At 32.2% G+C, this 17,158-nt stretch overlaps 1 protein-coding gene across 1 annotated transcript in view; it reads right to left on the bottom strand.

The window, feature by feature from the left end:
• Positions 1–13,293, bottom strand: part of LOC133195682 (hemicentin-1-like) — a 70,206-nt gene extending 56,913 nt beyond the window's left edge. The window contains exon 1 of the mRNA XM_061331587.1: positions 13,090–13,293. Within this exon, the coding sequence (XP_061187571.1) occupies positions 13,090–13,288 (199 nt within the window). The 5' untranslated portion in view covers positions 13,289–13,293. The remainder of the gene's footprint in view (positions 1–13,089) is intronic.
• Between the last annotated feature and the right edge of the window lie 3,865 nt (positions 13,294–17,158).

A 17,158-nucleotide genomic window follows, 5' to 3' on the forward strand; every position in this document is an offset into this window, starting at 1 on the left:
GAAATGAAAGACCTTGATTTGTGAATAGCCTTATCCATTATCCTTTTATATACTTCCGTGTCTATATTTGTAGTGTGTCTGTTAGATAAGCGCACGAAAAATATTTTACTCGTGCAACGCTATTGGTGTAAATTTCAGAAACGTCAACATGACGTTGAATTGTGCAACCTTAGAAATACAAGGTAAAGGTTCAATAACACGTGTAAGTTAGTTACCGGTTTTTCTCCAACTCGATTTCTTAATCTTTTTATTTGTCAATAGACACGAAGCTTGCCGAGTAAAAAGTTAAGGAAGGAGAAACACTGGTAACTAAAGAGCATTCTTCTCCCTAACCTCTACTAAATTCTTTAAAACTTTCTGCTCATGTACAGTATTACTGCACGAAGCACTTAATACATGTACTATTCCGTAGCGCAATGTTCATCATAAATTTAGAATCAGTGTCTACTTATGTTTTAGTGAACCAAAAACAAAAATGGATCACTGTACGGGAAAGATATAGCGATAGCTATAATGGGAGAACTAAAAAAATCATTTTGTGGGAGCAGTGAAACACATCGTTGATGGAAAAATGACCTTTTTTCGGTCTAAGCTTTCGTTAAAAAAAACAATGAACCATTTGCACAAACTTAGTATGTGAAAATGTGCTAATGAAAGTGGTTAACTTGACGAACAGTGGCCGATTTTATCATTCCAGCAAACAATTGAGGACATTTATAACGTTATATTGATTTGGAAATTTCCGTAGACAATACCTAATTAAGTCTTCAATTTCTCAAAGAAAATGCTAGATATCCAATTTTTCAGATTTTTAGAAACCGTATCATTTTTCGTGACCTTTCTCTTAGAATGTTAAAAATATTAAATAACCTGTGTAAATTGATGTTCATAATACGATAATTTATGTTTAAGTGTACTAAAAAAAATAAAGTTTACATACTCTCAACATCTATGTTTTCAGTTGGTAAACGAATGCCAAAAATGGAGAAAATTCGATTGATATTCCGGAATAGACAATATTTTACACAATTGAATTTAATGCAAGGGTCTTGAAAGTTTACATTGTATAAGGCAAGATTGTAGATTACACAACATCCGGATTAGACGAGTTTCACTGAATATTTAGGGTTGTTAAAAAACTTCCTGGACACGGTGATCTACAAGAAAATTGTTGTGTACTTTGTGAAGAATGACACATTTTTTATTATTATTTTTTACTGATAAATTAACAAATATTTTGAAATTATACAATGCTGTTTGCGGTCATAGGATTCACGGAGCAACTACTTTTTTGACGTTTGGTGACGTGACAACCTGATTCCAAATTAACCTGTCAATCTCTTATTAATTCTAAATATCTTTTAGATCTGCGTACTTGTTTGTCTTTTTCTCATTCAAAAAATATATTAATATAGCAAGCTTTTAAGACGTTACTTTAAAAAAAATATGTCTTTGGTAGCTTTTGGATATCAGATCCTAAAATTTTTGTCTACACTAGTTTAACGTTCATATATGAAAACAATGTAAAATCCATAGAAGCAAAGTCAGGGCAATAAGCGGGGTATCGCAGGAGTAGATCCACAAAAATGGTATTCTTAAAACCGGTAGAGCGCTCGATCTGGAAGGTTGTGTGCTCGATTCAAAGCTGCGACTGACCTAAGTTGTTAAAAAATAGGTAGCAATTGTTCCCTCGCCAAGCGCTCGGTACTTTGAAGTGAAAGTTGCTTTCGGATGAGACTTTAAAAATGAGGTCCTGTGTCACAGTAGGCATTGGCACGATAAAGAACCCTCACTGTTCAATGGCCCTGAGTGCCGAGTAAAGGTCTTAATTTGAAACCCCCTTCATCGATATATATATATATATATGTATAGTGACGTCTCTATGTGAGTGAAAAATTCTCGAACAGGACGTAAAACAACATACATGTACAATCAATCAATCAACTATTTTAAAACGCTGCTACAATTTGATCATTTTTGTCCCAGATACGTGTAGGCGATCATCAGCAGAATCTTCCATTTTAGTCTCTTTTGGACATTTTCCTGCCTATACACATGGGACGGGATTCATAAAACTTCTTAGTATATTCTTAAGTTTAAAAAATCACGTAAGTTATATATTTATACTTAAGTCCCCTAAGTTTTACTTAAATTTGGTAGAAATACTTGAGTGTAATTCATAAACATACTTAGTGCTTAAGAATTGACTTAAAGTTAAGTGTCCTCAGGAGGTGTCTTAAGTAGAAAAGAAATACTTAAGTTTTCTTTATCAAAATAAAAAATAATGATTTACAAAAGACATTTTAATCTTTCAGTAAGAAACCATGCTATAACATCCAACTAGAAACTTGTTTTGACTCTGAGATGTTTATCAACTGGTAGGATACAGTATTGTGCAATGTTGTTGACAAAGCTGTATCAGTTGTGATGTAATACACATGGAAATAAATACCTCCAACACAAAAGAGTGCGCTTTTTGTTCGGGAAATTGTATGCGTTGCTAGGGTGACCTAACTTAAGTGCTCTAATTTCCTCAGAATTAAACTTAGGTAAGAATTGCACTTAGAAATTATATCAGTATGACTTAAGATTTTTTTCTTTGCTAAGAATTTATTTCATACTTAAGCGTGAATCTTTAGCACAAATCTTAAGTATGTTTATGAATCCCAGCCATGATTTTCAAACAGCTCTTTGCTCCAATACGTGCAATGACGTTGCCATTCTTGACTTTGTTTTAACGCATTCATCATCTATAATTAGCAATTAAACAGTCATTGCTTCTCCAATCTAATTCAAAATATCTCCAAATGACGTTTGACTAACATTTCAAAGTATATTTTGACATCGTGTAACGTCAAATACGTGTTGCGCTATAGCAAAGTTCATTATGACGTCATTATGTTACGTTATTACGTTAAAAATTAGACAAATAGTGCGGGAAAATTGTTAATTGTCTATCTTGATAGGGCATTTAGTATTGTTTGAAACAATGAACAAGCCTCAGGAAAAAAAAAGTTCCTTCGTGAGTTCTAATTTGATACATGTCAATACATGTTCAGGATACGGTGAGCATTATATTGGCCAAACCGGGGACACCCTTAGATACCGAATGACCATTCATCGTCAACAGATTCGTCAAACCGAATACCGGTGACGGGAATTAATGATTAAGAAAAAATATTATCTTTCACTCATTTCTGGCCATGTACATAATTGTTATTGTTTGTATTTGTGATTTGAGTGAATTAAGAAAAATATTATCTATGCTTAACACTCTAGAAGTCGGGAATTTCAATCATTTTTTTTTATCGAAATCTTGTCTAATACGAAGTAAACTGTAAATCCCTTACAGTAAATTAATTTGTTTCAAAAGTCTAATACACAGCCTACCCCACCCACTCAGAAAAATTCATTGATCAGTCTTTGAGTTATTTACAAAACTTTTCTGCTTCGATTTTTCAGTTATCGATCAGTATAGAATGTCCATTTTGCTTTGAATAACTTTTGTTGGTGCTTTGGATAATCCGTTGGCACCATTGAAATAGGTCATTGTACAATATTTATTGGTTGTATAAAATTCTGATTTATATGGGTTTTTTTCTCTTTTTCATTATCAAAATAGGAAAGGGAAGGAATTTACTTAAAACTTGACCTTTTCAATTCGCATTCCAAAAGAATCTATCCTTTGCATGTTTTATATGCAACAGGTGTATTTTTCTGGTAATTTGAATAATTGCGAAAATTAAATAAAATCAGTAATTAATCATTTATTTGAAACTCTTCACCATTTTTACAATAGTATATAGAGATTACAACATATGGGTGATTTAATACAATAGCATGCGTGAATGATAAAGAACAAAAATTAGTAGGTTGCTATAAATGTGAAGCATGGGAATTCTAGGCCGGGGAGCATATTGTATTTATTTTCTTTATAAATGAACACAGTTTTCTCAGAAAGCAGTGTTTATTACTATTAATGATGTGTTTAAAACTTATAATATTCTTAAATCTGATGTGTTTTTTTTGTTAAACATAACATTCTTTCTTTTTGAAGTGAACTGCACAGTAAGAAAATCGCAAATCATAAGACTTTTACTGTCCAATTATCGACATTAAACAGTCTTAGCCGGCCACTTCATTATGTGCGATGATGAACATACCATTATATCCATCTTTTACGTATGAGGCAAATATATTTATTTTAATTGAAATTAAAAATTAATATATAAAAGTGGCCTATTTATCTGTTCTCAGTCAGAATGAATTACATGTTAAAAAAAGTATTATGGCTATACAAAATAATCCTTTGATACATTTGAACATATTCTATTGGATATACATGTATACCATACAGTAGGGTCTAATACAAGTTCTAACAACTAACGAAGTTCAAACCTTAAAAAGTTACAACTTTCAATATCTGGGTAAAGTTTTATATACACACAAGTTTTATTACAGACATTCATTATACGTTTAAAATATATAATGAGTGCGGCGTTAGTCAGAAATACCTAAGTGAATCTACCAGATTCTCTATTAAATTGTTGTACTGTTGAAAAAATATATTGGTTGGTATCAACATTTTGTGATTCATTTCCCTATTAAATTAGATGACAATCAATTGTTATAATATTATATTTTCATGTAAATCACTTGAATTTGATTCGTCAAGAAACATATGATAAAAGACACCGTTACCCTCTGAATGATGAAACCACACCCTTCAGCGCGACAGAATTTAGAAACAGTGAACATTGCATGACGACTGGTGATATTATATAAATATTGCATGTAGTTGAGTGTAACATTGTAAAGTTTCACCCCAAGAAAAATTATTTTTTGGAATATCACCCGTCGTCAAGCAATGTTGACTGTTGCTACGCTGGAGGGCGTGGCTTCATCATTCAGCGGGTAATAGTGTTTTTTAACAAATGTTTCTCGACGAATCAGATTCAACTATTTTACATGAAAGTATAATATTCCAAAATATAGTGAATGCACAGAATCTATGCGCGCACTCTTCACTTCACGTTCTTTGTATTTGTATAAAACATTTAGTAAAATGTGATAAATACCACATGTTGTTGAGGGTAACACTGAACATTTTCACACCTCGAAAACCATTGTCAACCTTGGCTGCTCCTCGAATAACAATGGTTTTCTTGGGGTAAAAATTTTCAATGTTACCCTCATCTACATGCTGTATTTACAAGTGTATACATGTAATATGTAGCATGATATTATTTGTTACCTTCCCAATTGCGGGTACATTTAGTATACTCAGAATTTAACCTCCTTATTAGAGGAAAAAATTGTACAAATGTAACGGGAATTCCGGCATTGAATAACTCGATGAATATTCAGTTCTCATATTACATGTATGTTTTCCTCATTTTAAATTATCATATCACAACAATAACTGGCTCTGAAATTAAAACAAAACATACAATATGATGATTCTCAAAGTATAATGTCAATTCGCTTCAAATATTGTACCGTTTTTAAGTAATATAACATTTCAAATAAATTTTATTTTCTGCCAGTCATATGAACCATCGTTGGTTGTTGATTAAAATACAACAATTCACTGGATAACGATCATTGAATTTACAAGATGCTGACTAAAATGACATAAAACTCTGTAATATCAACCTATTTGTCAGTAGCCTGCCTCGGATTTAAAAATTGATCCTATTAGGACATGCTCTTGCGTACCGAATCAGCTGGGAAACAAAAACAACAAATGCAGGTGATAGTGGAATAAATCTACATAAATAGGGACAGTTGACGATGGAAAAGCTGAAGTCGGCCCCTTAGTCTATAGGTTAGTTTTTAGTCAGTAAATCATAGACGTATGAAATAGATGTATCAGACCTTATCTCTTTTAAATTTTAAGTTCACTGGGGCATACATGTATCGAGCTTACATATGAATACAAATAATTTTCAATTGATAAGACGAAGTCGATGTATCGAAATGTTGAATTGAAAGCCAAGGCAAAAGATGTATTTTCATGTTTTTTTTTTAATAAATCCTGATTCATTATAATATGAAACAGGTCGGTTAACAAATCACAGTTAGTGCCCATCGAAATTGCAACAGATTGTTGGAAGACCCAGTCTCCAAAGACTATATAGATATTGTCAATGAGGAACTCCGGCATCAAACAATAAAAAAAAATACAAGAATATTAACATGTAAAGGTAGTCTATAAAGAAATCCGGTATTCAAATCTTGTCTAGACTGTGATGTATATATTTTAGACCCGAGAACAATCAATTAAATTATTCTTGAAAGACGTTTGCTTTCTTGAATTCATATGAAGTGAGGTATGATTAGAATTCTACCTATCTTCAAACTTTTATGACGAATGATAAATTGTGGAAGCGGTTGGAAAGGTACGATTACCTGAAGAGTTTCATATCTGCCTTTGGTCATAAACACTGCGTTACGGGATGGTTAATATCAGCATTAGTGGGCGTAGACTTTTGCAGCTGTGATTGCCTGTGGAGTTTTATATATATCCTGCTGATACATGCACTTATACACCATAATATAAAAAAAACAACAGCAAGAGATAAAAAAAAATTATTTATTTTTTCCCTGTGTTGGCATTCATTGAAAGTTTTAAAACTGAAATCATTTAATTACAGGACTTTCTGCCAGAAATGACTATATATGCACATATTATAGATTTTATTAGTTTTTGTCCCTGAGTTGTATTCATTTGTAAATAAATTATGCTTTATGGTCCTTTGTGCACTTCAGACAATCATTCAACCTTCATGATAAAGTGAGATATTCATCTGTAAAAAAAAAATGAGGTGTATGTTTGCAATCTTTTACATTGAAATGTTACTTTGACATCAATTAGATATCATAGATGTAAAATGAAATAGTTATCAGTCAAACAAAAGTCTTAGTAACTAAATATCAGTAGCTTGTGTTTATAAAGGGAAATGCAGAGAAGCTTGTCACTCAATTTGGATCAATTCAGACTTTATTTGTAGTATTTCATGTCAATCAAGAATAAATTTACTTTTTTGATCTGCACCAATGTCCTGATATTGATGATCATCCATCTTTGTGACGTTTTGCATGACGTAATCTTCAATTCTAGTAAGTAAATATAAATATGTTGTAAAAATTGAGTTCATAGTAAAATAAAAAATAAATCACATTAAAAATTATAAATGTATGCTTACTCAGATCTTCGGAAACAGCATATATCTAAATATCAAAAAATGAAATGAAATGGATTAGTTACGTGTGATAAAACATGGTTTCGGAATCAGGGCATTTTGCCAAAATGCTTGCCTTTTTTAATAAATCTCCTTCGGAGGATGATAAAAATTATAAGTCCGGCACAGACGATGAACATAACAGTGGAGACAGAGGCTAATACGGGAATAAGGGCGGATAACTCTGGAATTATTAATTTGCCATAATATGAATATGTTCATTTTTATATACATGTATATCAACATTATTCAATTCCATGTTTTTGGTAATTAACACTTAGTGTAATGAGTGATAGTTTTAGCAATGAATCTTAATTTTGTACTTAAAAAACACAACCTGTTGAAGATTTGCATACACCCAGCTGTGACTCTGGATCCCCTGTAAGATATTGAAATGTGTATTATTAACTAATAAGTAAAGTGTACTTTCATCTCAAAACTTTGTTTTTTTATTACTTATTTACAAACTTTTATTTTTATGATATCATATTCAGGTTTAATTGTGCATTTTCCCTTTATTTGGGTAAATTAGAGGGCCCATTCATTTACATCGACATTATCTAAATTCAATTTCTAATACATCCCCATACACATTAAATACAGCATGGTTCTACAGCAAATAGCTTTTTTTATATAACAAGTGCCCACCTGAGATATGATGGATAAATGGATTGTTTAAAATATGTTTTAAGAAAAAGTGAAGGAGGTGAGCATACCATGTATTTTTAACTATGTCCAGTGACAGATAAATGTTATTTTTACAGAATGAAACTTCGCAATTCAGTCAACTGAATTATCACTGCCAGGAACGGAAAGGTGAATAAATGTCAAACCTATGTCGTACAGTCATCTATTAGTAGACTTTCAGTCACCTAACTCATGTATCAGTAAAGTGGATTGCATTGTTTCATCCTTTGTTTTGAAAATAGTTCAAAAATGCATAATCAGTAATCCTTTCCACAAAATTTTGATAAACTTATCACATTCTAAACATAAGATCCTTGGTTTTTCCAGTAATTGAGAACTGTCACGGTAGGTCAGTCGGTAGAGCGCTCGCTCCGTCATCGGAAGATCGTATGTTCGCGAATGACCTAGGTAGATAAAAAAAAATAAGTAGCAACTGTTCCTTCGCCAAGTGCTCGGCAGTTGGAGTGAAGGTTGCGAGTCTTTCGAATGCGACCTCAAAATGGAGGCCCGTGTTACGGTAGGCGTTAGCACGATAAAGAACCCTCACTGCTCAGTTGCCCTGAGTGCTTAGTAAAGATCTAAATTTGAAGCCGTTCACCGGTATATGCTGACGTCTCTATATGAGTGCAATCAATCTAGTTACTGAGACAAACTGATAGAGGACGCAGAATAAATTCCCGATCGCCACTTTCAACAAAGACGTAGATATCAGCAGGAAATTTACAATATTGTCAATAAAAAATTACACTTCAAATGTCTACTTATCATTAAAAAAATCAATGTGTAAGATATTCAATTGCAAAATAACTTCCCGTAGCATTATAAATTTAGAACATGAAATGCAGAAAAATAAACCAGACATAATATTTTATAAATAAAATGATATTTGGTATTTGTTTTTGTCATTATTTTTTCTTAGTATTTAGTATAAAAATTAATGCAAAAAGCGTGTGTATCTATATCGATTCCATTGATTTTTCGAAGCATAAGCATGCAAAGTTGCATTTCGTACACTTATGTGTCTCTATCCTTATTATCACACATAGAAGAAGACATGCTGAGTAGATTTTTCTTTATTTTATGTAAACCATAGATATGAGCAATTGACAATTTTCAGTGAAAATCTCAAAAAAAGTTTGATAGAGGGAGTTATCATGAATCTTTTGGGAGCAGATTATAAAACTGAAGGGATATGTTCACTTCGTATTGTTATTGATTTATTTTTCCCAATTGATTTTATTTTCAGTATCTTTTGTACATGTTGTAGTTTTAATTGGGTTTCGCTTTGCTAATGTAGGTGGTTATACGTGGACACAGAATTTGATACTGTAAAAGGAATCACGCTACATCAAAACTATAAACATGCCTTAACATATCAATTTGCTTTTCATTAATTCATATGATATGAAAAAATTAGGGATGGCAGTTTGTAACCGGTTAACCGATTAATCGGGCGGAACGATGGTAATCGGTTAGAAAATCCGTAATCGGTTAGTCGTAAGAAAAATAATAAAATATATGTAAAAAATCATTTGTAGAAAGAAAACCTCTCCATTAAAAGTTGACATCTAGCGTTTTACAAATCTTATTATCAAGCTAAATTGGGGGTAATTATGGTTCTCCGGATTGAGAGGGTAATTGGTCATTTTGGGAAGTGTTAATTACATGCTATACTGATTTTAAAAAATCATGTCGTTACCCGACTGTCCCGTAATTCTTTGATGATAATAACTAAATCACCGTTGAGCACTGTAAATGTATGTCTATCTTTAGTCGTTATCTATTAAATTATATCATTCAAAGAAGCATTGTAAATTAAGTGGAAGTTGAAGCATTGTTTTGATTATGGTGACAATGCAGAATAATCTTGTGTGACATCTACACTGGATAATTCGTGTCTGATTTCTGAGACAAGATTCATGGTTTCCTTATTTTTTTCTTGTCTTTTGAAATTGAAGAAAAATATATGTACATCAAAATGAAGAAAATACATAGACAGTTTCTAACTTCTAACTTCTTTTTTAGTCTTCTTATGTATATGAATAGATTTACTTTGAAAAAAAATGTGTATTTTGATACAATTAACCGATTAATCGGTCGGAACGTCTTGCGATTAACCGATTAACAATGCTGTAATCGATTGCCATCCCTAGAAAAAATATATTTATATAAATGGAGGACATATCCGACATTGTGATAGAAATCTTCTTGCTTTTAAAGAGATTCAGGTTTTGAATTTATTGTCAGGTAAAACTTACCTTGAGGAATAATTTGGAAAGTTGTCATAAAAGATCCATAATCATTGGTTACTCTCACAGTATAATAACCAAACTGATCTTCTTCCAGCACTGTCTTCTTCAAATGCATAAAAAATGAAGAAATGTTGATACTAGTGCTTGTTCTTATAAAATCACTGGACAAAGTAAGCATTGGTGATGTACTTGTTTGTCTGAAGCCCCACTGAAAGGATGGTGCAGGGTACGACAGAAAATTCGCCGATATTTCTATCTTATCATGAAAGGAAGCAGGTATTCGTAGAAAATATAAGCCATCAAGGGATCTTGGACCACCTAGAATTGAACTTTCATAATTAATAACAAACGATAAAACTTCCATTTAACAAATAGTTTCAATAGTTTTCTGATAATTTAATGAGTAAATATTATATTTATAAAAAAAAAATATAGTAGTGTCAATATCTTGAAATTTACATTCATTATCATTATAGATCATGTGTACGGTTTCGCCGTTTTACTTATGTCTCTTTTTTCCACTCAAATTTAATTCTTTACCTAAAAATTATATATTCTTTTTTCAGATTCCACTTTGATTCGCATAATTAACATTTTATATTATACCAAATAAAGATGAACATTTATCAGAATTAGTAATTAACATACAATTTACATATATCTGTATCGGATCAGAAGCAGCAAATCCAATAAGGTTTTCTGCTGTACATATATACAGAGCAGTATGAAAACATTTAGCTGATTTTTCTGTGAAGTTCAATGTGTTCGTAAAGGTACCAATGCTGAGTATCTCACTGGTGTTCTGATTTCGGATCGACATGTTAGTGAAACTAGAGCTATCGACTTCGCAAATCACTGACATAGGAGCTGTTTCATTGACTGTTGGACCGCCATGAAGTTTAAAAACCTTAATTTTAGGAAGATCTGTATTAAACGGAAGAATAAAACTTAAATACATTCAAACCAGAAACAAAAACAGAATGTTCTTTTAATTACAACTTTTTGAAAGAGTTTATAATGATAATTATAATTAGTTTTTGACATGAAAATCATGTCTTAGCTTACAGAGCACCGTTACCCTCCGGGACGACTGAAGACCAGTAGGCACAACTGAGTTATTTGCAATACATATGAGGTTCTTTCCGTTGTCCTCTTTGTTGACTGTTATGTTTAATATTGCATTCACAGTGTAAGTTTGAGTAGAAGGGTCGATCGTAGAGGAAATGTACGTTGATTTTAAGTATGTTCCCCGGAATATCCACCAGAGTGATGCAGGTGGACGACCACCCGAGGATGTACACGTGACCGTAATCCTATCGCCTTCCTTTGTATTTGGAATCTTGGGAATCTCCGGGATACCAGGTCTCACTGAAATAAAATAACTGAAGTACATGAGATGCATTGTTTATACTTCACCTTAAAACTATTCCTTAGTCAAGTAGATATACTCTTTTATTTTCTATTGCCTAAATTTTGTTATAAGTGTCCTGCTCATTTGCCGATGTTATAATTTTTAAATGGACATCTTGATGAAGTATTGATTAAATAATACCTTAAAAATAAACACTGTCATATAGAGGTACAATTTAATTTCTAGTGACATGACACGTCAAATTGTCATGTAGTTGTTAGTAATGTTTCTCTGTAACTCTCTGTCTGTGTGTCTGTCTATCCTTTGCTTCTAGGAGATTTTATTTCAAATTTGGGATCTTCAAATTAAATTTAGATATTTGACATAGTCTTGTAGTTATTCAAGCTGGTAACAAAATTCAAGTTTCCTGAAATTTACCCCATTTTTATTTAGTTATTGCTATTCTTCTAAAAAAAGTCAGGAAAAAACTTCGTTTGCGGTAGGAAAAATAAGACTGAGAATAGGTATTTGTCGATCAAGTGTGATTCAATTTTTATTTTGAAGCTTTTTGGTTATATTGCTATGCAATTACGAGATTTGGACAAAACAGTGTTTTCCAGATGTTTCGTGAATTGTGTCTGTTGTACATAGTTGCATCGCAGTTCATGTTGAAGAAAAAAAACTACTCATGTATTCCATATTTTATTTTTCAGGTTAAACTTTGAGAAATTGATTCATGGTATAAAATTGAATATATAATTTTTGCCTTTGCTGATTCAATAAACTGAAATATGAAGCTGAAGAACAGTATTCAATCTCGAAAGTCCAATGAAACGATAAAAATTTGAAGCAGCGCAAATACGGACCTCAAAATTTAAAGGTGGGATCAGGTGCCATGGAGGTGTATAAGATGTATTTCTGAGTCCGTGTTATGTTTTCCCCTAAAATTTGGGAAGCTGGTGAATATATATGAATATACATAGTTTAAGATGAACGCATTGATTGTTGAGATATTATAGTAAATAATTGTTTCACAGTTTGAAAAACCTTTTTTCAACTGGACCTGGATTCAGTTTAAAAATGATATTCAAGACCATGTACTTACGACCAAGGAGTAATTGAACATTTCTCCTCATTGGTTGTGATAAAGCTGGATAGAATGAAGTGCATGTGTAGTTCTTGAGGTCATCGTCGCTTGTAGGAATAAAGCTGTACATTGTCTCATTAATTCCAGTGGATAATAATGCAGAGCCTCTATACCAAGACACATTGGCAGGAGGATCACCACCTGATGACTGACATGACAGTGTTAAAGAAGAGCCTTCTGTACCATTCACTCTTAAGATGCCATCTACATCATAGGCATCGATGTTTATACTGGAGGGAGGCACTATTATAATAAAAAAATATTGTAAACTTTAAAGGATTTATAAAAGTGAAATGACATTTTCAATATTTCACTACTTAAACAAATACACTTAAACAAGAAAGACATCTTCAATTTTCAACTAATACTACAGGAAAAGAACAATATTCTGAAAACATAGATATTTACAGTATAATTTCAGATACATCATGTTTTGTTTTGCTGGGATTGTGTTTACATCACACGAGTACTGCCCCACGTCCTCCTCTCTGGTGAGTCCCGTTATCTGGAGGTCGTATCCCCCTGTCTGTGTATTCCTCACCACTGTCAAACGTTCTCCTCTGGACAGCTTAGGGTTTTTCTCCTCATTTATAAAGTAGACAGACATCGAAGGTGGTCCATCCCAAACTGTTTGTCCATGTACGTCTGGTGGTGATAAAGGGCATATCAATCGTATCGTCCCTCCTTCCAGTCCGTAGGTGACGGCATTATTTGATTGACTGCAGACTTAAAAATAGTTTTGAATAACATGCAGTTCAATGTTCTAAAAATAAATTAAAGGTTATACATTCTGAATTATATTACAAAATATACACGTACCAATGATATCTAAACGTTTTATAAATTTTGATATTAGAGGAGAAGTAGGGTAAGGTCTTGAGAAATCATAAAAACCCGGGGGAAAATCATTTTGGGGTAATTGTTTTTATTATTCTTAAGTTAATTCTTCTTTTAATATCCAAAGTATCAAAGTTAGCAATCTAGTTTCTCGATTTTTTAAAATTATGACACTTACGATATTTTGATTAGTGAATCCATCACAGAATACGATTCTCTGTTCGAATAGTGAACAATGAATAGTGAATAAGTTTCTATCCTTTAATTGCAAATAAATAAGTATAAATCATTCTAAATGTTGAAGATTATTTTGATGTAAATGAGAAATGAAAGACACAAGACCCCATTATTTATCAATTGATAGATTTCATAAAAACTACTTGACTGTATGTATCTGAAAATAATGTAAAAGGCTTTCTATTAACTCAATACAATTATCAAATCTCTTTACCTGTGCTCTTCTTTTATGTCTTCATAATAAAAGTATTGATGACAGTAATGGAATTTCATAGACTATACATAATAAATGAGAAGCAAAAAGAAAACACTTATGAGAGAGTCTGAAAACAAAAATACATATAAAAAATATATAAATGAATGCGGCCTTTGGATATATTGTACGTACCAAAACGCAACCTACAGACTTGAAGAAGAAACGAAAATAAACAAGAAATGAAAGACCTTGATCTGTGTGAAGTCTTCTCCATTATCCTTTGGTACTTCCTTGTTTATATTTTGTAGTGTTTGTTATATTAAAAAAATATTTAATATGCGATAAATTGCTTTGACGACGCGCACCGCTATTGGTGTCAATATCGGTAACGTCAAAATGACGTAAAATGCGCAACGAATTACGATTTTTGGCTTTATCTTTCGGTTAAACTATAACTATAACCCTTACATTATAACTATAACCTTGTTATGTTTAATATATACAATGTTATTTTAGGTCATTTGAGCTAAAAGCACAAGTGCATGATCACCTTTTATCTGTCGTCCATCTGTCCGTCTGTAAACTTTTCACATTTCGACTCTTTGTCAAGAATCACTATGTCATTTTCAATCAAACTTTCCAAACTTTCCAAACGACCACTTCTAAGAGGAGATATTTTATAATTTGTAAAATTTTAATTGACATTCTTCAAAAAATCGATCTTCTCAAGAACCACTGGACCAGAAAAGATGAAATTTATTTGAAAGCTTCATTATAGGTATACATGTAGAGTGGATTCAAGTTGATTCAAATCATGACCACTGGGGCAGGGTAGGGTCTCAGGGGGAAATCAAAGATTGTATAGGAATAAATAGGAAACAAACATTTGAAAATTTTCTTAAGAATAGTATCTCCCTCTCTAAACGAAAGTTACCGTTCACGGTAGCTCAGTCGGTAGAGCGCTCGCTCCGTCATCGGGAGGTCGTGAGTTCGAATCTCGGCCGCGACTGACCTAAGTCGATAAAAAATGAGTAGGAACTGTTCCTCCGCCATGCGCTCGGCACTTTGAAGTGAAAGTTGCGGGTCCTTTGGATGAGACCTTAAAAACCGAGTCCCCGTGTCACGGCAGCCGTTGGCACGATAAAGATCCCTCACTGCTCAATGGCCCTGAGTGCCGAGTAAAGGTCAAAATTTGAAGCCCTTCACCGGTATATATGGTGACGTCTCTATATGAGTGAAAAATTCTCGAATGGGACGTAAAACAGCAAACAAACAATCTAAACGAAAGTTATAATGATTCTAATAATTACAATATTTAAAGCGTCAGATCTTCTGCAAAATTGAGAATAATATAAACACTATTTAATCTGACATCTTATTTTTATAGTTGCAATGGCAAAAAAAAAAAAAAAAAAAAAAAAAAAAAATAGAGTTTAAATTATCAGTATCATTTAGCATGCCTGAAAAGTGATTATTGTTAATTACCGCAATTTAAGCTGAAATAAAGTACTGTAAAGTATGTTGAGTATAGAAGATAATTAAGGATAGAGAGAACGTAGGCCTTCTCAAGAAGAATTAACAAATGTATAATCATGTAGTAAGAAGAGTAATCTTCTATTCATGTTATGAAAACAACATGCTTTAGCATGTGAGTGTTGAATAAAAGATGTTTGAAATGCGCCAAAAATGCTTGCAATTAGCGTACTTTTGGTGTCAATATCGGTATCGTCAAAATGACGTTGAATTGCGCAATTAAAAAAAAAACAACGTTTTTCTGATTTATCTTTCGTTTTCCTAGAAAAGACTGCTTTTTGGAAGACATTATTTCAATTTTATGATAAATGTGTATATCATACCCATCACAAATTTCTTGTCAGTTACTTTATTTTGGAAATTCTGTTTAATATATAAAATACTAATACCATCGTTTACTTTTAATTGTAGGTAATGATCACAAATTCAAAATATACAAACGTTCAACCTTGGGTGAGGTTTGCAGAATAGGATGCCAGTTTGTTGAAAATAATCAATTTAAGATACACGTGTAGTCATACAGTAATCCAATTATAGTTTAGAGATTTTTTTTATTTGAAAAATACTCATGTACTACCCATGAAAACTACCCACAAATTACTGTTTACGCTTTTTTCATAAACCGCTTCGCGGTTCATTAAGCATAAACTGTCCCAACCCAGTTTTTAACTTATCACTTGGGTAGCTATTTAACTCTTCCTTAATTCCCTAACTTTTTGCATATGCATGCACTTTATTTGATATTTCTTTCTACTCCGTATATACTCGCCTATTACAAGTCCAGCACAATACCCTGATAAAGGTTTATAGCTTGATAAAGCTATATAGCTTTATCAAGGTATTACAAATACCTTGATCAAGGTAGTTTATGTAAATTTTGGAAATGACCAATGACAAGGTAAGTAAATTTACGAGTTCAATTTTTCTTTTAAAAAAGCCTGGACTTTGATTTATCGTGGGGAATGGTTGTAAATAGAGGTTAAAAAGTCGTAAGTTTTGCTGTTATTGATTTTGGTAAAATATTGTGATTTCAAATTTTCCAAAAGTTCCTTGGAATTTTTAAGTATCCTCATCCGATTTACACCACTTCTCGAATATATTGTTGCACAGTATTCCTGAAGTTTCTCCGTCACTGCTGATAATATTTTAGTGAGAAGTAAAAAAAGAGGCTTGATAGAACATTTACTGGAACCCGCTATATATCTTTGTTTGTAAACTAATTATTGATTTCTTAAATTATAATTGGATTTATCATTCCTACTGTACCCAAAATGGACATGGGAAAGTCGTGGTTTTACTTTTATACAACACATGTCCTAATTATCCAACTTACCAACAGATTTGAGGGTTTTTTTTCACTCTATATCGTAATTTGTTTAAAGTGAAGTCATCACACATAGTTCTAGTTAGAGAACAAAAAAAGCTTACAAATCTAAATCAAAGCCCCTTGCATACTAATGTTTTAAGTGAAAATTAGAGTTTCTAACATTCTGATCTAAATGTGTGAATTGTTTTCTGAATATCATGTGTAAGATTAAAGCAATTAATAGGGTTGATTTTTCTTTTTTGGATTATCTACAGCGTAACAATTAAAAATGAAAATCGTTCAAGCACAGATTGTATATTAATGTATGCTGTTTTGTAATTTATTCAATAGTAAAGATTGTATATAAT

This window comes from Saccostrea echinata, unplaced genomic scaffold (genome assembly GCF_033153115.1).
Source record: "Saccostrea echinata isolate AGI-Se365-2 ecotype Australia unplaced genomic scaffold, CSIRO_AGI_Sech_v1 ptg000029l, whole genome shotgun sequence".
Lineage (NCBI taxonomy): Eukaryota > Metazoa > Mollusca > Bivalvia > Ostreida > Ostreidae > Saccostrea > Saccostrea echinata.